Source organism: Tenrec ecaudatus, chromosome 8, assembly GCF_050624435.1.
Source record: "Tenrec ecaudatus isolate mTenEca1 chromosome 8, mTenEca1.hap1, whole genome shotgun sequence".
Classification (NCBI taxonomy): domain Eukaryota; kingdom Metazoa; phylum Chordata; class Mammalia; order Afrosoricida; family Tenrecidae; genus Tenrec; species Tenrec ecaudatus.
In genome coordinates this window covers 8238340-8259421 of record NC_134537.1, presented here as the reverse complement: position 1 = coordinate 8259421, position 21082 = coordinate 8238340, and the positions used below count along the sequence as shown (strand labels likewise).

The 21082-nt window shown below is 51.6% G+C and overlaps 2 protein-coding genes across 2 annotated transcripts; one reads left to right on the top strand and one right to left on the bottom strand.

Moving 5' to 3' along the window:
* Nucleotides 1-12997: 12997 nt before the first annotated feature.
* On the top strand, nt 12998-14164 carry ACKR2 (atypical chemokine receptor 2). The gene has a single exon (XM_075555856.1). It carries the CDS (start codon nt 12998-13000, stop codon nt 14162-14164), a length of 1167 nt encoding a protein of 388 aa, XP_075411971.1.
* A 5181-nt stretch (nt 14165-19345) lies between these two features.
* On the bottom strand, nt 19346-20851 carry CYP8B1 (cytochrome P450 family 8 subfamily B member 1). The gene has a single exon (XM_075555570.1). It carries the CDS (start codon nt 20849-20851, stop codon nt 19346-19348), a length of 1506 nt encoding a protein of 501 aa, XP_075411685.1.
* Nucleotides 20852-21082: the final 231 nt, after the last annotated feature.

The window sequence follows — 21082 nt, the reverse complement described above, 5'->3', positions numbered from 1 at the left end:
ACAGATTGACACCAAGGCAGCCTCCCAGAAAAGATTGCCTCCTTGCAAGGAGTTGGGTTAAACTTTTCCTATGGGAAGGAAAGGATATGGATGCCATCCACCAAGTTGGGCTGAGGGGTGGCTTGTCAGAGTAACCAGCCTCTGACAATCATGGGAGGGGGTCATATATAAATTGTACAGCGGTAATATATAAAGATCATAGTAAAGTCATAGAAGATAGGAGAGATACAAGAGAAGACAAAACAAAGGAGTCAGACACATGTCATGGTAGCATGCTCAGCTCAGCCCCTCTTGGTGGTCCACGTGGAGGTGGGAGATGAGAGGGAGAGAGTATATTTCTGACCAAGGCTTATATTTACTTAGAGGCATGCAAGCCCCCCTGATTACCAATAACCACATACGTCACAGGAAGAGGTTGGACCATAAGCAATACAGCAATGGGAGGGGGCGTGATCTAGGGGTGTACATGCTCTAGGAAGAGGAAGGATTAGGGGTACATGTATAACTAGATGGGCGGATCCTAGATTCAAGATGGCAGCCTAACATTGGTCGTCCTTGAGCTGGCTTGACTTATTCTGAGCTACTTTAGGAACGCAATCCACTATCCTTATCAGCTGGCCGCGAGCCCCACCTACCATTACCGGACAATAGTCTGTCGCTCTGGATGGCTGATGCCTTCCAAGCAGCTAGCTTCCGAGTGTGCTACCATCATTTACCATGTGACCACACCCTCTCTTTGGGGGGGGGGGTGTTAATGTTGCCAATTTAGACATGGCTTCCTCTTTAGCACCAGCGACTCTTCTCTTGTGTGCCTCTAGCCATGCTGTTCTCATGACGCCAACCTTCCCACATGACAGCCTCAGCCCAGCGTCAAGTGATCTGAAGAGGACCCGGGGGCAGTAGGGGGCTGCGCCCCCATAAAGGTTTACAGCTTCAGAAACCCACAGAGGCAGGTCTACTCTGCCCAGAGGATCTCTATGAATTAGAAGTGATTCCATGGCAGTGAGGGGTTTTTCTTGTTGTTCCACCCCACCCCCATCATCGCCCTTCATCCCTGGTAACCGCCAACGAACACTGGTCTCTGTATAGATCTCTATTCCTGCCTTCTTATACAAGTGGGGTCACACGATATTTGTCCTGATGTAACCGATTGATTTCCCTCAGCATTATCGTCTCCAGAGCCACTCATGTTAATGTCATGCGGTTTCCCAGACTCATCACTGGTCCTATGCTTGTGAAATATTCCATTTTATGCACGTACCGCATGGTGCTTGTCTGCTGCTCTGAGGAAGGGCCCTTGGGCTGTTTCTACAGGTTGCCGTTGCTCTTAGGAAGTGTGTTGTCACGGACCTAGGTGTGCACTGTCTGCTCATTTCTCTTAGGTTTCTAAAGCAGGTTCAAAGGGGGTCCAACAAGCATGGAACATGGATTGAAAAGACAGTGGAATTTTTCCCAATGAACCCTTCTTCCTGAGCAAGGTGATTGCCAGATCATAAGATAGCTCTATTTTCAGTTTTGGTAGGAAGTGCAGTACCATCTTCCCCCTAGTGGTTGTGCCATTTTCAAGTCCCACCGGCTAGGGTTAGGTGTTCCAGGGTCCGCACGTCCTCCGTCAAGGGGAGTTGCCATCGGTTGGCGTGGCTCTTCCCTCTCCTTAGCGCTGTTGAGCCTAGGCGACGTGGCATTGGCGTGGCATCTCATTGTACTTGTGCTTCAGATTCCTCTGACGGTGTCCCTTCCTGTGTTTGGGCTATAGAATGTCCTCTTAGGCAAAGTGTCCCCTCATGCCCTGTGCTCATTTCCAAATGGGCTGGCTGTCCCTTGGGTGGAGCTGTTGAACTTCCTACCTCTTCCAGACATCAGCCCTTTCTTTGATAGAAAGTTTCCAAAGATGTTTCCCAATGCACAGCTTCTCTGTTCACTGTCTAAGTACGTTTTTTGACAAGCTCAAGCGGTTAATTTTTATGAGGTCCCAGTGGTCTCACTGGCCTTCTGCCATTTGTGCATTTGTAGTTTTGTTTGCTGACTTTTAAAAAAAATTCTTTTTCTTTAATTAGGTCCTAGAGTTTGTTCCCTATGTGTATTTCCAGGAACTTTATAGTTCTCGTTTTAACATTTAGATCTTTGCTTCCTTTGGAAATAGTTTTTGTGAACAGGGTGAGGGCCCTGTCTCATTTTTTTTCTGCAGGTGGTGATGTGGTTTTGCCGGTCCTGTTTATGAATGAGATGGTTTATTCTCCATTCAATGGATTTTGACCCCTGGTTGAAAGTTTTTTTGTGGCTGTTAGGTGCTGTTGGGTGGTGCTGACCCGTGGCGAGCCTGTGAAGGACAGAGGGAGACACCGCCTGGTCCTGCTCCATCCTGACAACTGTTAGTATGAGTTCTTTGTTGCAGCCATTGGGCCAATCCCTATGGTCTAGGGTCTTCCTCATTTTTCTCACCCTCTGAGTCTTCAAGCAGATGTTCTTGCTTGAAGGGACAGGTCTCTCCTCATAGCATGTGCAAAGTACGTACATGAAGTCTCACCAACAGGATTTCTTTCTTTTTCCCTTTTTCAAATCATTGGGGGCTCTGGCAGCTCTTATCACAATCCATCCACCCATCCGTGGTGTCAAGCGCCTTTGTCCATAGGTTGCCATCATCCTTTTCAAAACATTCTCTTTCTACTTCAGCCCTTACCAACCTGCTTTCTATGGAGCATTGAAGCCATACTTCTTCCAAGACAGATCGATTCTCTGGTTCTTCTGACAAACTGTGGTACTTTTGATACTCCTTGAGTATTTGATCAACTTGGTCAGTGTAGGCTGAAGAAGTTCATAGAATTGTCCAATTTCTCTATCTTGGGAGTTAGGACCAAGACCATCATGAAAATGCATCTTCTCCGGTCCTTCTTCATTGTTCAGCTTTCAGATGCCTGTGAGAGGATGGAAAACATCATGGCTGGGTCAGGGACCCCTTAGTTCTCCAAGCGACATCTTTCCTCTTTCACATGTTAACCAGGTCTCGTGCCACAGATCTGCCCAGTGCACCGTGTCATTTGATTTCTCAACCGCTGCTTCCAGGAGCATTGATTGTGGATCCAAGCAAGATGAAATCCCTGAGAACTTCAATCTTTTCTCTGTTGAACACGATGCCATTAGGCCACTTCCAAGAATTTTGATTTTCTTTACAGGGCGGGGTTCCATATGGAAGTCTGCAGGTTTTGATTTCCATCAGTGAGTGCTTCAAGACCTTTTGGCTTTCAGCGAGCAAGGTTGTGTCATCTGTACATAGCAAGGGGTTTCTTATTTTTTGTGCTTTCTTTTTTTTAAGATCATTTTATTGGGGGGGCTCTTAGTACTCTTAACAGTCCATGTATCTATTATATCAAGCATGTTTGTACATAGATTGCCATCATTATTTTGTTTGTTTTGTTTTTGAATCATTTCTGGGGGGCTCTTACAGCTCTGATAACATTCCTCATATTAATTGTATCAAGCATATTTGTACACCATCATTATTTTCTAAACATTTACTTTCTATTTTCACACCTTACACTGACTGCTGTCTCCCTTCCCCTGTGGTTTTCCCCCTCCTCTTCCCAGCTTCCCCTACCCTCCTGGTATCTCTACTCCCATTTCTGTCCCTGAGGGGTTTATATGATCAGGATTCCATGTGTCCTGAGCTCTGTACTTGTGTACATGCTGTGGCCTAGCCCACAGTGAGAGGCAGCACTGGGGTGATGATAGGGTGTGTGTGTATGTGTGTGTGTGTGTGTGTGTGTGTGTAAGCCTCAAGGAACCCGAGGAATATTGTGTTTCATTAGTGCTATCCTGCACCCTGGTTGACTCATCCCTTCCTTGTGACCCTTCTGTGAGAGGATGTCCCATTGTCTACAGATGGGTTTTTGTTCTCTCCATTCTGACCCTCATTCTCACCAATAATTTTTTTTGTTTGCTTTGAGTTTTCTGATGCCCGATACCTGATCCAATTGACACCTCTTGCTTGCACAGACTGGTGTGCTTCTGCCATGTGGGCTTGTTGCTTCTCTGCCAGAGGCAACTTGTTCAACTTCAAGCCTTTAAGACCCCAGATGCTATATCTTTTGATAGCCGGATGCCATCAGCTTTCTTCACCACATTTGCTTATGCACCCGTTTTATCTTCAGCAATCATGTCCGGAGGGTGAGCATCACAGAATGCCAGGTTGTTAGAACAAAGTTTTCATGAATTGAGGGATGGCTAAGTAGAGGCCCAAAATTCATCTACATCCTCAATGTATTAGCATGTAATGATATGTACCAATTATTACCTAGAGTAATTATATGTACTCTATTTTTATGAATTAATGTGTTATGTAAGTGCACACCTATGTTTATACCCTTTATCCATAGCTTTGATTCCTAGATCTTTCCTCTGTTTCCTCTTACCTTCCTCCTGCCCCACTATCATGCTCGCCCATTTGCTGCCTCTTAGTCATTCCTCTGAGCTAGATTGCTGCTGCTCCAACAGCACCGGGGACACTACACCCTCCTCATGGTTGCTTTTATTCCCTAGTTGTTCCCTTGTCTGCAGTGTTTGCTCACTGCTCCTTTCTCCCACCTCATCCTCCCCCCCAAATCCCTATGGAACCATCAGTCCTGCTGTTTTCTCCTGAGGCTTGCTTCCCATGTATGGCAAGTTTTCCATGAATTTTCCTCCAATCCTGATGCTGTGTGCTCCAAATAGTCCATCTTCTCTGATTGTATCCTCAACACACAGATTGAATAACTATGGAGAAAGGCTACACACCTGACACACACGTTTTCCAATTTTAAATCGTTCAATATCTGCTTGAACAACTAACTGCCTCTTGGCCTATGTGCAGGTTCTGGATGAGCACAATGAAGTGTTCTGGAATTCCCATTCTTCTCGATGTTATCTGTAGTTTGCTATGACCCATCAGTCACACTCCTGTACAAAGGCAATGAAACACCAGGAACTTTCTGATACTCCGATTCCATATCCTTCTGATACCCTCTGCTTTCAGCTGAGACCTTTCTGAGGTCAGCTTGATCGTCCCCCTGCCATGTCTTCTCCTGCATCTGGCTTGAATTTCCAACAGTTCTCTATTGACATATCACTGGAACTGTTTTCTGATTATGTTCAGCAAAATTTTACTTGCGCGTGATGGTGATGATATCGTTCAGATATTTTCATAAAGCATTGGGCCACTTTTCTTTGGAGGCCGTGTTCAGCTCTCTTTGTCAGTTGTTGGCCCGGTAGCGATCTTCGAAATGCCTTGGCTTAGATGAGTGAGCACTTCCGGTTTGTGGAAACGTTCCCGTAAGCACCGCCTCAATTTGTGGCGCGTTGTTTTCTATCAGTGCACCTTAGAGTTCTTCTTCCATATACTCCTTCCTGGACTGGTTCAGCGCCGTCCAGTCACTCTGTGTATTTCTCCCATCTTCTTTTTGCTGGACGCTTCCTGCCTTGTTTAATGTTTTACCCTTAGGATCTTTCAGTAGCGCAAGCCAAGATGTGCGGGTTTCCTTCAATCCTTTCAGGTTGAGATAGGCTGAGCGTGCTCTTTTTCTGATCGTAGCTCCGGGTTTGTGCGTATTTCATTATCACACTTTATTTGGTTTTAAGTTGCCCTCCGGAAAAATTCCAGCTCTCTGACATCATCATTTCATCTATTCACTTCAGCTACTCTGCATTCAAGAGCGAGTTCTCGAGTCTCTTCTAGGATCTGCTTCGGTCTTTTTATTCTTTCCTGACTTTAAGTGACCTCTGTCTTCACCTGTGACGTCCTTGATGTCATCCCGCAGCTCATCGGGTCCTCAGTCATTAGTGTTCTGTGCACCAAACCTGCTCTGGAGATGGATATTCTCCAAGTCATGTTTTGGCTCTGGTGTTTTTATTTTCTTCCGCTTCAACCTGAACTTGCATATGAGCAATTGGTGGTCTGCTCCACAGTCAGCACCTGGCCCTATTTTGACTGATGTGGTGGAGTTGATTCCTGGTATTCCATCTGGTCAGGACCATTTGCAGAGTCACCAGTTCAGTTGTTAAAAGGAGGTATCGGCAAAGAGGAAGCAGTGGGTCCTGCAAAATTCTACTGTTTGATCTCCAGCGTCCATTCTGTTACCAAGGCCATCTTCTCTAGCAACTCATCCCTCCTCTTTGTTTCCCACTCTGTCCTCCAGTCGCCTGTAATTACCAATGCATCTTTGATCAATTTAACGGAAGAAGTTCAGAGGATTGCTCCGTTTCTTTATCACTGGCTTCAGTGGTTGGTATGTAAACAACAGCCATAGGAATTGGTCCTCTTTGTAGGCATCTAGTCGATCGCAGACAGCATTGCGCTTCAAAATACATCCTGAACTGTCCTTTTCGTTGATGCATGTAAGTTGTCATTTCCTGTGTAGTAAGCCTCATGCTCGATTGATGTCACCTAATAACCACCCGTTTCCGCTCACGAATGCCGAGGAGATCAGTCTTTATGTGCTCCATCTCATTTTAACAACTTCCAGTTTTCCTACATTCCTACTTCACACATCCATGCTTTAATGAATAACTAACGGGCATTAAAGCTTTACAGCGTCCACATCTGGAGAGTCGACTCTACTTTGAGAAGGCGCCTCTTCCTCAGTCGTATTTTGTGTGCTTTCCAAACGGAGGGGCTCATCTTCTGGTGCCAAATCAGACAATATTCCACTACTGCTTGTACGTGGTTCAGTGGTTCATCCCTTGGAAGTGGACAGCCTCTTCCTTCTTCCTCGTCTCTTCTTAAGTCTGGAAGCTCTGCTGAAATTGGTGCACCGTGCTGGTATTTGAAAAATGGCTTCCAGCCCCACACCACTGCACAAGGGACCACAGAGCAACGGACCATCAGACAAGGTTTGGAAAGCTGAAATGAATCACTGCGGTGTAAGTTCTCAAAATTGACCTGGATCATAGTAAGCGCTATGTAAGCGTCAGGCAGTATTACTGCTGGGGTTACAGACACACAGTTGAATCTCTACCATTAGCTCCCCCAAAGGCACGTGTTGGGCCACTTGTGCCTGACTGCTCTGCTCTGGACCTCTCCCAAAGCCGGACACTGTGGTTGGAGCCTGAATCACTCTCCAACTCCAGCCTCAGCTTTTCCAGTCATAACTGGGCCAGAGCTGTGGGATGAGAATGCTAGGCAGATGGGCTGAGGACAGGAGGGGCCCAGCATGCACCGAGCCTGTGCAGCGGTCAGGTGGTTGGACCCATCTCCACCCAGTCTTCCGAAAAGCCATGGAGGGATGTGGAGGGACTGCAAGGCCGCCTCCTGTGCCCTGGTTCAAGGGAGCTGTGCCAGCGGGAGAACCTCTTGTACCAGGCCTCTGTGGAAACAGTGAGAGCGCTGCGGGGGCAGGGCTGGCCTGGTCTAGAAAAACAACTCACAGAGGGTCTTGGATCAGTTCTGCGTAGGGCAGCAGCAGGGCAAGTGGAAAACCAGACACAGGAAAAAGGAGGACAGAAAAGCAGGGAGGGCCGGTGCCTCTGCTAATTGATTCCATGAAGTTTTGTCGGAGGCAAGCGCCGGGATCTCCCGGCTAGAGCCTCGGCTGGATCTTCATCCAGGAGGTGGGCACTGAGGCTGAGATATTACTTTCTGAGAGTGCTGAGGGGGCTGGGAGAGGGGATTCGCCATACCGCTCACACAGGCAGGCTTTGGGGAGGGAGGATGCAGGTTGTCATTACCAAATACTAAGGGGGGAAAAAAACCAAAATTATTACTGACTAGAGCTGATCTCCAATGGTGTGCGTGGGTTTCTATTTATTTCCAAAGCTCTTGAAGAGAGTCTGAGAAGGGGCAGCAGAGGTCTCAGCCATCAACCAAGGGACACAGACAGCCTCTACCATCTGGGGAGCGAGGGATGCCCATTCCCTGACTCTCCTACCTCCGTCTGGGGCCCCTGTGATGCGATAGAGGCACCTGACTAATCTGGGATACTCTCTTCATTTCAAAACCCTTAGCTAAGTCCCACCGGCAATTACTCCTTTGCCTTAAAAAGCAACAGAGTCACCAGTTTGGGGATTAAGGCCTGGGTGTCTTTGAGAGATATTATTCTCAAAGATCATGAGGGAGACTGTGCTTGGCAAGGCCTCGGGGCATGGACACTAGACCTTAGAGCAGCCAGCCAACGAGACCAAGATCCTGGGCCACGAAGTCTCCTGAGTCCACCACAGCTGCCTTCTGTACCCTTCTCAGGTGGCCCCTTGGTTATCTCCTGGGTGGGGAGGAGCACAGGTGGAGGCTGCGTTGGGACAGGCTCAAGGTACTGGGGTCTGCAGACCCAAGACCCGCGTTCCAGATGCACCTTGGCCGGTGACTGAGCATGAAGACGGTGCTTTCTTCCTGGGTGAAATGGAGCAGAGGATTCCTCTCTGGCTGGCCTCGTAGGGAGGAGAACCACCGTGGAGAGGAAAGTGCGTAGTCCATCATGGTGTGCACACAAGGGCACTGGCCGCTGCTGTGGTCCTCCTCGATGATGCTGTGAGTGATGGAGGCAGTGATGGACATGAGAAGACTCCTCCCCTGAAAGATCAAGGGAGCCCCAGGAGGGGAGGGAGCAGGGTTCCCTAGGAGGAGGGAGCCATTTCTAGATAGCCTGGTCTAACCCCTCACCTTCTGGCTCTGTCATCTGGCCTTGATCAAAGGTTGTTTTCCACTGTTTGCCAAAGCAAACGTTGATCAAGGTCAGGGCTGACAGCTTAGAAGAGCTGATATTTAATTATTTGCAACTCCTGACCAAAAGGACTCAAATCACTCCCAAAGTGCAAAAGAGTCCCCCCCACACCCACCCCCACCCCCTTCCACATTCCCAGCAGCCCACGGGCTCCCAACATCAGCCATGCGTGGTGGATGCTCAAACTACTCTCCACGGAGGGGAGAAGACAGAGAGGGGAGACCCCCACCCCCAGGAGCACAGAAGTACAGAGGCGTCCTAGAAAAGCAAATGGCAAGGGCTACAGTTCCCAAGGACCTCAGGACAAAGTTGGGCCCTAGTCCAGGCCTCTTGGGCTGCTTCTGGGGTGGAGACAGGGCGGCATGAGCTTCTTTCTCAATGGTCACCATTTGAGCCCCAGACGGAGGCAAAGCTCAGGGAGTGAGCGGACTCCAGGGGTCTCCAGGAGTGGCCCCACCTGGGCAGGCACTGATAGTTCCATCATCTCGGCGGTCACAGCATCATTGGTTCAACTGAAGGCCCAAGTCCACATCTCCCTCAAATTCCTTCCTGGAATGGACCAAACATGTGCGAGGAAGGGATGGTAGGAAATCTCTCTTATATATATAAAGTAAATATGTATTTTTCTACTAAAGAGATGTCTTAAAACGGAGAGGCCCACCCCACTCACACAAGAATGTTTCCACAGGAGGTAGATCAATGGGCAGCGACCATGAGGTCAATGGTCAATGAATCAATCAGTCAAAGAGTCAAAAAGCAAACGCAGGGGCAGAGGAGGGCTAGTGGCATTTCTCACGTTGTACCCGTTGCTATCACTGACGACAGCCCCCCTCTCCTCTACGTGTATGATTGATTGCCTGTGTGGGCTGCTTATTCATCTTCTCCCCACCCCCACTCCCTGCAGGTAAACTCTGCCACATGTTGAGCCTGAGCTCTCTTTCTGTCCTCTGGACTCTATGATCGGATTGAGAACAATCCTTGATGGTGGCAGATTCACACCACTAGTTCACGTGAAGTTCTCTTTTTTCCCCCAAAGCTAATTCCTTTGCATAACAGGGCAATTCTTTAAAAATAAATGTTTTATTAGGGGCTCATACAACTCTTTTTTTTTCTTTTATTAATAAATCATTTTATTGGGGGTTCTTACAACTCTTATAACAATCCATACATCGATTGTATCAAACACATTTGTACATATTTTGCCATCATCATTTTCTTTTTTTTCCAAGTTTAAACTATTTTATTCATTATTGTATTCATTATTTGTAGCTCCCCATTATCCCTCTCAAGTCCTCCTGCCATAAATCTAAGGAAATGTTACTCTAGTTACTATCTCTATCCTAACCTGGATTTATTTCTTTTTAAAAAAACATTTTATTAGGGGCACATACAACTCTTATCACAATCCATACATACATCAGTTGTATAAAGCACATCTGTACATTCATTGCCCTCATCATTTTCAAAGCATTTGCTCTCCACTTAAGCCCTTTGCATCAAGTCCTCCTTTTTCCCCTCCCTCCCCGCTCCTCCTTCCAACACAGCAATTCTTTGGGATCATCACTTCCAAAGAAACCCACTGTGATAGGTAGGTTTATTGTGCCAACCTGGCCAATGAACACATGTGGGATATATGGAAGGGCGGAGAGGTAAATGGCTCCGCGAGGCTCACCTTTCTTGTCGCTAGCTCTTTGATGATTGGACCAGTGTGTGGCTGCCTTAGCTTGTTCTCTGCCTCAATTTGCAAGCTACACACACTACCTGTGGGACACCTAACCTGTGGACTGTGTCACTGTAATTTGAGGTTCCTTCAAGACCCGTTTCACCACACTATTGGAATTTACATCTCTTGAGCTGGGGACTGTCGGATCCTGTCATCTGGCCGACTGTCGGTGACCTGACTTGCTGTTTGTTGCCTGTGGCAGATTGCCTGAATTGCTCTACAGAGGACTCAGCTGTCTGCTTCCTTGACTTGCACCCTGCGGCCCTCAAGCCTTGAAGGACTGCCAGTGTATTAGCTGTCTCACAGAAGTGAGTTGCACTGAGCCATTTGTACTGGTTTATAGACTAATTAGCTGTTTATTTCTTATGTTGTATATATCTATCTATATAAATAGATATATAATCATAAGTGTCCTGGTTTTGTTTCTCTAGAGAACCCTGTCTAACATATCCACTCACTGCCGACAGGTCAGTGCTGACCCATAGCTACTCCCCTGTGGGCGTCTGAGACAGTAACTGTTGATGGGAGCAGAAAGCCCAGTCTTTCTGGTTTTGAACCACCGACCATGAGGATCACAGTCCAACACATAAGCACTACACTGCCAGGGCTCCTCAGAAGAAACCAGAGCACAGAAACCTCTGTCCGAGCTATGAACCTGCCCGCTTCTCGTTCCTCGGATTTCTGCCGTCTTAAATCCTACATTTCTCATTCCCTTGATCTGTCCTGGTTCTAAGTATATGTTCGAAGGATGCATTTTTATTTCATCAGTCTTAGTTTTCTTTAAAAAGTATGGCATTGTGTGTGTGTGTTTATGAACCTGGAGATAAGGGGCGTGTTCTAGAGGCATTGGGGAGTGGAGACCAGCAGGGTGGCGACGAGGGGGCAGTCTGGGATGTTTCTGAGTATGGGTGTTGTCCTCCCATTAGACACACGTGGGAGACAAGAGGCTGGTGGGCAGAGGAAGGACTCGGTAGGGGCAAAGCAAGCCTCTAAGCTCACATGGACGGAGTGCCTGCTGTGTGCTAGAGGGACTTTGACAAGTTCTTGGCTGCTGATCCAAAGACTGCCATGCGGTTGGAGAGCGATGTGGCCGTCTGCTTCTGGAACGACAGTGGCCTTGGGAACCCGGCAGAGGTCTTCTATGCGGTCCTACACATCCCTAGGATGTGGGGTACCATCCACAATCGAATGGGTCTAAGAGGTGGTTGTGTCATTGAAGGGTAAAATTGAAGAGACATCAGACAGCATAAGGCATGTAACACACCTCTGGGACCTTGATGACTTCAGCAGCCAGATTTGCACTGAGAGAGAGAATGTATTTCCACCCAAGGCTTATATACACTCAGGGAGCGCACAAGCCCCCTTAATCACAGGTAAGCACATACGTAACAAAGTGGGCTGTACCCTAACCCTAAGGGTCCCTGAGTACATTGGAGGAGTAACCCAACATCAGTGCCCAGGGCAGGTAAGGGGGAGTGGCTGTCTTCAGAGCCTAGAGAGCAATAGCACGTGTCTGTCTGCCTCTGCAGTTCAAGCTGCCGGCTACTAGCAACCAGCCATGTGTTTGTAAGAGGTAACTTTAAGGTAACACTATTATGGGAGGATATAGTGGGGAACAATATTAATTATGAGAATGGGATCGGGACTCACCTCTTACTCACAAGGATGACGGCCTCCCTCCACCTCAGAAACCCAGCCTGCCAGGCTCCTTAATCGATCAGATAAAGGATTCATCCGCATACACTCTCTTCCTGTTCTCTGCTTCCCACACCGGGAGTTGGAATCACTTCAATGGTAGTAGGTTTCATTCGGTTTGGTTATATGCTAAGCAGTCTTAGTTCAAGTTCAAAATGCTCGGCCTGAATGATCGTGCTTCAGCGTGCAAACCACCACGAGACAGGCAGGGTCAGCATCTTCCTTTTGAAAAGGAGGAAGCCGAGACCTGCAAAGGCTTATGGTGGATAACGTTTTTAATCCCCACCCCCTTCATTCTAATAGCTAACTGAACGCAACCGTAGGAGAGAGTCTCAGGTCATAGAAATAAAGAGAAGATTGTGCATTCACAGATAAAGCAAGCCCCACTAAAGATAAGCTCTCATTTTAAAAGCAATTATAAACCACACAAGGAAGTGACCTGCCAAGAGATGGGGTCTCGGGGTAGCCCCTCACCCATGCTGTGAGCGCCTCTGCCTTACACAATGCAGTGTCCACATCACACCCCTCCTGCTCCAGGACCCCACCCGACACTCGGTTGTACAGACCCAATGCCAACCACACCCTTGTGACCCTCTTCTTTGACCTCCGTGTCCTTGTGGGAGCGCTGCATCCCAGCAAGCTCTTGGACACCACGACGGCTTCCTGCTAACGGCCTCCCCCGTCCAGATGATAGGTCTCTGTCGCTGTGCTGTCTGGGTCCCGTTTAAGACCTAATCCATGTGCTTGTTATTTTTTTTTAAGTCGGCGGGTGTAGCAAAACGAGGTTTGGAGAGAGCTAGGGAGTGTCTGGTTTTAGCACATCCTTTCTTTTATAACTCCCTCTCTCCACCCCCTGTGCCGCACACAGCTCCAGGACCGGACGTCCTCTCTGGACATGGTTGCGGTCACCAGCCCCCCTGTGCGGCTCACCACCGAGGATGCCCCTCCTGAGAACAGCAGCTTCTTCTATGACTATGACTACCTGGATGAGCTGGCCTTCCTGATCTGCCGGAAGGATGCGGTGTTGTCCTTTGGCCAAATCTTCCTGCCCATCTTCTACAGCCTGATCTTTGTGTTGGGCCTGGGTGGGAACCTCCTTCTTCTTGTGGTCTTGCTCCGGTACGTGCCTCGCAGGCAGATGGTGGAGGTCTACCTCATGAACCTCGCCATCTCCAACCTCCTGTTTGTGGTGACCCTCCCCTTCTGGGGCATCTCCGTGGCCTGGCACTGGGTCTTTGGCAATTTCTTGTGCAAGGTGATCAGCATCCTCTACACCACCAGCTTCTTCAGTGGTATCTTCTTCATCAGCTGCATGAGCCTGGACAAGTACCTGGAGATTGTCCACGCTCAGCCCCATCACAGGCTGAGGACACGGGCCAAGAGCCTCATCCTCTCTACCGTGGTGTGGGTGGTGGCCCTGGCCATCTCCATCCCCGACATGGTCTTTGTGAAGACCCACGAAAACCCCAAGGGTGTTTGGAACTGTTACCCAGACTTCGGCGGGCACGGGACCCTCTGGAAGCTCTATCTCCGCTTCCAGCAGATCCTCCTGGGCTTTCTCCTCCCCCTCTTGGCCATGATCTTCTTCTACTCCCGCATCGGCTGTGTCCTGGTCCGGCTGAGGCCCCTGGGCCGGAGCCGGGCTCTGCGGATGGCCGCGGCGCTTGTAGCGGCCTTCTTTGTGCTGTGGTTCCCGTACAACCTCACCTTGTTCCTGCACTCGCTGCTGGACCTGAACGTGTTTGGAGACTGTGAGGTCAGCCACCACCTGGACTATGCCCTGCAGGTGACTGAGAGCATCGCCTTCCTGCACTGCTGCTTCACCCCTGTCCTCTACGCCTTCTCCAGCCGCCGCTTCCGCCAGTACCTGAAGATGTTGCTGGCTGCGCTCCTTGGAGGGCGCCTGGTGCCTGGCACAGCCCAGTCCAGCTGTTCGGAGAGCAGCCGAATGACTGCCCAAGAAGAGATGACTGGCATGAATGAGCTGGGCAACAGGCAGGCGGAGGGCTTCCCGCAAAAGGGGGATGCGGGAAGAGAGGAAGCAAGGACAGCCACTCCGTAGTCTGCGGAGAGCTGCTGCTTGCTGGGAACAAGCCCAGGTAGGCTTCCACCTCGGCCCATCATCCAAAGTGCCTCACCAGCATCCTCGGAGGCCTCCGGGTGGAATCTGGTGGTGGGTTCTCAGCTCTCCACCATCAGCAGAGTGGGGTAGAGTCGGTGTCTGCTCCACTTTCTTGACTTACTTCAGAACCCTGCCTTCTTCCGGGAATGACCCAACAAACCTCTGGATTAGAGGCTTGCTCTTCCACGATCTGATCATCGTAGACTAGATCTCACCTTCTCCCTAGCTGGAGCAGAGCATGCCGCTCACAGCATCCTGGCAGGCTCCTCCTGGCAGCCTTCCGATCGATCGATGGCCCACGTTGACGTGCCCTGCCTCCGCGCTCTCTCTCTGATTTGCATGAAGCTGACCACCTGCCCTCCGATCACTCTGCTCCAGGCACGCTGGCCTCCCCACCCTTTCTCAGACATTCCAGGCGCATCTTGCTGGGGCTGGACTCTAACTCTTGCTAGAATGTTCTTCCCGTAGGTGTCTACCCCTTCACCTCCTCAGACCTTTGCTGGAACCTCAATTCAGTTAGGGATACCTTCCCCACCCTATTGAGCTCGGCTCCTAAGAGTCTATCTGATTTGCTTATTTGTTGTGTCTATGGCTTCTTTTCTTTCACCCCCGCGGGCCCATGTGCTCTCCTGGCTCAGTGATGTATCTGAGTGCTGGCATTGGGTCTGGACTGTAGTTTTCAGTATAGTTTCTGAAATGCAGGGTGGAGGAGGGGGGGTGTCTTTTCCTTGTGGCCCTGCTGAAGAAGACCTTGAGCATTCTACCCACCAGGTTTCCCCTTCCCGGAAGCTAGCTCAGCCTGCGGCAGCTGATGGAAAAGGCTGTCCGGGTGGCCTTGGGGATCGCTCCAACCCAGGAGCAACTCATTGCCTTCAAGTCCAGTCTAACTCTCATCAATTCTACAGAACAGAGAAGAACTGCCTCCTATGGTTTCCCAGGCTGTCATTCTGCTGAAGCAGTGTGTCAGTCCGAGTAGACTAGAGAAACAAATTCATAGACACGCCTATGTGTATACGAGAGAGCTTTATATCAAAGAGTAATTGTATATTGAGAAAACACACCAGCCCAGGCCAGATCAAGTCTGTAAGTCCGCTATTAGCCCACATGTCCGATACCAGTCTATAAAGTCCTCTTCAGACTCACGCAACACATGCAATGACGCCGAATGCTGGAAGATCACAGGCCAGTGGGTGGAAAGTCTTGTGGATCCAGTGGCAGTGGAAGCATCTCAGCGCTGGCATGGGTTTCCATGTGGCTCCTCCAGCTCCAGGGCTCTGACTCCATCAGCGTAGCTCCATGTGTCATGTCAGCAGGAAGATGAAGCAGAGTGTCTGTGTGTATCTGGCCTCCAGAGAGCTATTTATCTCAGTGGTGCCTCCAAATGAGGTCACCAAGCTGAGACCTGATTGACAGGCTCAACTCCACCCCTTCACTCTTCATAGCCTCAAGTTGACACCAGATTGCATCACTACCACACTCTGGTTCTCCTCTCTTGGCTCATTTTCCATGGGGTTTTTCCGTGCTCCCCGGAAGCAGCCATTTTCAGTCTTTTACGCTTGCATGGTCCCCCACGCAGCCTAGCGCACTTTCCAGGGACTGTGTGTACTGTCTGAGCCTGTATTACCTGACACTTCCCTTTCCCTCCTTAAAGCTAGTTGGATGACCAAAGTGCTTCTGTTGCATGAATTCTTTTGGCGTTGAGAAGCAAGAGTGGGATGGTGGTGGTGGTGGGGAGAGCAGCCCAGAAACCTCACAAGAGTATGCCTTGGTTGAGGGTGAGCTCTTACCTTTCAGGCCAAGAAGAACTCTCTCTCTCTTCAACCTTCCTTCTGAGAAGGGGACTGCTCCCTCGACAGAGCCTGTCTGCAGGACTCCTTGTCTGCACTGCTCAGCCTTGCCCCAGGGGCCTCAGCAAAGACCCCAGAATCCTCTCCACTCTGGGGCTCTGAGTCACGGTGGACCCTTCCCCACGGCTGCTCTAGGTAGAGGTGAAGGAAATGCTTTACCCATGAGCAGGGTGCTGCTGGCCACCTTCAGCCTCCTAGCACTTGCTCCCAGTGAGAGCTCTCTCTTCTTTGGATGCCTGAGATTCCGCATCCAATGGATGCTATCCGGAGATTAAAGCTGGGGATCAGAACTGCTGGGTCCCAGCAAGTGTTGAGCAGACTCTCCTTCTCCAGGTCACTGCCAGGGGAGGAAGGAGGTCTTTGTGGAGGGGCTTCCAGCAATCCCTCAACAGGTGTGTCTGCAGGAGGGGCTGGAGGTCATGCCCACCCTCCCCCCACCCCTCGGCTGGCAGATGGGTGTTGGTTTCATACTGCGATTGCTGGGGTCCTCTCTGCTTCCTGGGTGATCTGTTATAGTGGATAGCGTTGCCCCTGGCTGTGGATGCCCACTGTGGATGCCCTCCAGTCCCAGGAATGTTCTCTGGGCTCTGGGACAGACCATGGTCCAGGAAGCCCAAGACATTCCCCAGAGGTGTGAGTGTGGTCCCTCTCGGTCCTGACTCAGTGGACTTAGACCCCCTTCCTTGTCCCAGCCTGTCCGTGGGTCAGACTCATGGTCCAGGGGGAGAGGGGAACTAGGAGGACATGGAGGGTCTAGGCTGAACAGGGGCAGCCTGACTGTGTGTGGGGCCTCCCTTTGCCTCTTCCCACTGGCTAGCTCCATTCTCCTTCTTCAGTGCCTCCCCCCCAAGTCTTCTCTATGGATTCTCCTGACGCCCTGGAGGCTCAAGCAGGTTGTCCTGGCTTCTCGCATCCAGTGAGCATTCGGACAAGTTCCTGCAGACATCAATTGGAGAAGCTTGATCCGGAGACCAGGGAGCTGCAATGGCGCAGAGGCTTAAGCCTCAGGCTGGGGCCAGCAGCTTCTCTAAAGGAGCAAGGTGAAGCGGTCTGCTCCCATCAAGGTGTAGTTTGGGAACCCCCCTGGAGTTGCTCTGTTCTGTCTCACAGGCACCGACTGGAAGGGCAGTGGGTGGTAGGGTGGTAGTGGTGTGCTAGACCCACCTGCGGAGGCAGGTGGAGGCAGTCCCACCTGGTCCAGGCCCGAGGCATTGGTAGGGACATGCTTCTGTCTTCCCTTCAGCCCCTGTCCTCTGTCATTACCTACGATCCAGGCAAAACTCAGGGCCTACCAGGCAGCCAGCTCCAGGGGAGGACAAGGGGCCCATTAGAGAGGTGGGGTGGGCTGACAAAATGAAGCTCCCCGGGTGGTCCCTGGTGATGGTGGGGAGTCCATGCTGTCTGGGCCTCTCTTCTCCAAGACCCTCCCCCAGTTCCTATAGTTGTTGCCCTCCTGTTCCCCAGCAGCCATGGCCCACCACCCATCAGCCCACTGTAACCATAGCACACACAAAACTCTCTCACTCTCTCTCTCTCTCTCTTTCTCTCTCTCTCTCCTGGATCCCGGAAGCCTGCCTGGCAACACAGCTTGCACCCATTTTACATGTTGGCAAACCGAGGTCAGAGACAGAGGCTGGGCATGATTCCAGAGTGGGAATTATGTTCGCAGAGCCTGGAAATGAGATCTCTTCACTTTAATCTGCACCTAGGTCCTTGGGGTGTGTGCATGTGCATGTGTCCAGAAGTGAGTGAATCAGCACAAGGAGGGAACCAAGCAGCAACACCACAGATGGGATACAGCCAAGGCTGGAGGAGCCTGGGTTGCAGAGGCCATATCTGGCCAGAGGATGAGCCGGCCTAGACGAGACACAGGAGGCAGAAGTTGCTGGCTGGCCGAGGGCTGGGGGAGCAGGGAAGCGGCACATGGCAGTTTTAGGAACGGTTCCAGTGGGGAGAGTTGGCCACTCGTACTGGGCTGGAATGAGCAGCCTGGAGCTGAACTGCGGTGGAGCTGACACGGCCCATGTGTGGAGGCACTCAGAGGCCAGGAAATAAAGGCTTGGCCGCCAGAGGCACATTCTTAAGAAAACAGTGGCTGGAGGCCAGGCAGAGGGCACACCTGGCGCGGGCGTGGAGAAGTGTGGAGCGCTCACAGAGCTCGTGTGCTTGCGGCTCTGGGCGCATCTCAGAGGTACCTCCGAGGAGTGAGCAGACAGGGCTGGGCGTGGGATTGCATGTGGGTGAGAAAGGGCTGTGAGGTTTGGGGAACTGGTCCTGTCTGACCCTCGAGGAGAGAGGAGGGAAGTCAGGGGAAGAGAGTGCTTAGGATAGAGTCAGGGGGCTGAATACTGAGTTCCAGGTGGACAAAGCTGAATTAGAAGCGCTGTGGGGACATGGGCTGGCCCCTGGGCCTAGGGGAGCATTCTGAGCTCAGCAGCAGTTGAGGAAACCCTAGCAGGAGTGGGGACCACTCTGAAGTGGGAGGAGACTAGGACACCCACTGGGGACCTTGAATCCTAGGCCTACTCTCCACACCAGTGGCTGCCAGCCACACCGGGCTGGGAGCCAGACTGGTCTGACTGCAGAGTGCCCCAGATTAAAACGCTCATTTTTCGGATTTTGCGGGCGGAATAATGTAAACAAACAAATAAAAAGGCTCCTCACCTGTTTCTTTTTCTTACTATGTTTAATTCAAATGCATCTACTAGGAGGGTGAACATGACCTGCCTCTGGCTCATTCCGGTAAAGCACCTGCGTGGGTGGATTCTGAATGGAGAACCGATTTCCCTCAGCAACCTCTGCCCCCCCCCCATTCACCTGAGAGAGTTAAACACACCCCAAGCAAAATGAAAGGAAAAAACCCAACAACAACATTAAGTGATGCCATGGCTTCTATTTCTATGGGACCACGCGGGCGAGGGAAGAGCTGTGGGCGAACATGAGCAGAGCGGAGGGGGCCGGGGCCTCACGCTGGAGCCGTTCTGTGTTCCAGCAGCTGCTATCTGGACACAGGTGATACCCTCCTCCCCACCCCCACCCCCTAATCCAACCAGGAGAGGAAGCTTCCACATTTCCCCTCCCCCAGGAGAGGAGGCCTCTTCAAGAGAAACTGAAGCAAATGAAATGAGAAAGGAAGACAAGATGGACCAAAAGAGAGGTGCCCCAGAACCATAGCCGGGGGTGCTGTGTGTGTGTGTGTGTGTGTGAGCTGAGGAGGTGGCACACCCCAGGGAGCCCCCGTGGCCAGGCCTGGGGCAGGCTCGGCCGGCCGGGCTCACTCAGCAGACCGCAGGCGGTAGCGGAAGCGCACATCGTGGCTGGGCTGGGTGGTGCCAAAGCCCCAGCGCCGGGGGTCCACGGGTGGCACGGGGGCGTCTGGGTCCACCATTTCCATCTCAAAGTAGGTGACCATGAGCAGGATGAAGAGCTTCATTTCGCTGAGGGCAAAGTGCCTGCCGGGGCACATGGAGACCCCCGCCCCCCACGGCATGTTGTAGTAGGCTATCTTCTTGCCCCTCTTGCGGAAGTCCACTTTGCGGGTGCCATCCGGGTTGAGGAAGCGGTCGTACTTGAACGTGGTGGGCTCGGGGTGGATTTCCGGGTCCATCTGCACGGACAGGTAGGGGAAGAGGGCCACCTTGTCTCCACGACGCAGCAGGTATTCCTCCCCACCGGCCATCTTCAGGTTGAAATCCACCTGCACCGCCCGGAGGAGAGTGGGTGAAGCCCCCAGACGCAGGGACTCCTCCATCACGCTGTCCAGCACGGGGGTGTGTTTCAGAACACCGGGGTCACAGCAGAAGGACTGCGTGGCCTCCAGGCTGGCCTCCCCCAGCACCTTGGTGGCTTCCTCCTTCACAGCCCGCATGGCATCCGGGTGCTTGAGGAGGAACAAGAGGGCCCAGAAAGAGGCAGGCCCTGTGTTCCCTTGGGAGGCCCAAAGCATCATGAAGTTGAACTTGTCCTGCATGGCGGGAGCCACTTCCTGTGCCTGCAGCTGCTGCAGCATGTCCAGAATCCAGCGGCTGACCCCCTCCTTCTGCAGGTTGTGCCGCACCGAGAGCACCTTGTGAAACAGGCGCTGCAGCTGGCCCACGTGCCGCCATTCCCGGGGCCAGAGCACCGAGTAGACAAACCTGGGAAACAGGACGTCAAAGCGGCGGAACTCCACAAACAGCTCCTCGGCCTCCAGCAGGTCCTGAGCCGCGTCTGCCGTGTGGCCGAACAAGCTCAGGTAGCCGGCTTTGAACAAGGTGTTGTAGCAGAAGTGAAAGAGGCCGTCCTCGCACCAGCCACTGGCCGACGGACGCCGGCCCTTTGGCCCCAGCATGACCAGGGACAGGGTGTCCAGCATGACCTCGTTGAGCTTCTCCAAGCCACTCCCCATGAGGTGCTTGGTGCTGGTCGAGTGTATCATGTGGTAGTCCTCTGCTTGCGGCTTGTATCCAAAAACCTTCAGCACGAGTTCTTTGGCATACTCGACAAAGTCCAGTCTTCTCTGGGTGTCCTTGAGAATAGGACCAAAGGATAAAGGGTCCATGACGAAGGTGATGTACTGGCCACCGAGCAGCACGGTGAACACATCCCCGTGCTTGGCCTGCATGCGTCTCAAGAACTCAACCATGTTTACCCGGAAAGCCATGGCGTGGCCCAGCCAAGGCACAGGGCCCTTGTCCAGAGGGGGCTCCTGGGGCCTGCGTTGTCGGAGCAGCCCCGGCAGGCCCAGGAACCCCAGGATGGCCACCAGCAGGGCACCCAGCACGAGACCCCAGAGCACCATGGTTACGCTCCTCCAGGCCAGGCTGGAGACACACTGATGGCTCTGGGCATGCCAGGGACATTTTGAAAGGCCCTGACCAATCAGGAGGGAAAGGTCTGCCCCCCCACCCCCCGTAGACCTTGCCCTGTGGCTACAAATACAGTAAATAGCTCCAGTGGGAAAGTACTTTGGGGCAAAATGCTCCTCTGAATTTGCTCGAGCCTGGTCACGTGGAGGGAGGAGCTTGATCAC

What these genes read in the sequence shown, in the direction of transcription:
- CYP8B1 (XM_075555570.1), bottom strand. Translation starts at nt 20,851, where the DNA reads ATGGTGCTCTGGGGTCTCGTGCTGGGTGCCCTGCTGGTGGCCATCCTG.
- ACKR2 (XM_075555856.1), top strand. Translation starts at nt 12,998, where the DNA reads ATGGTTGCGGTCACCAGCCCCCCTGTGCGGCTCACCACCGAGGATGCC.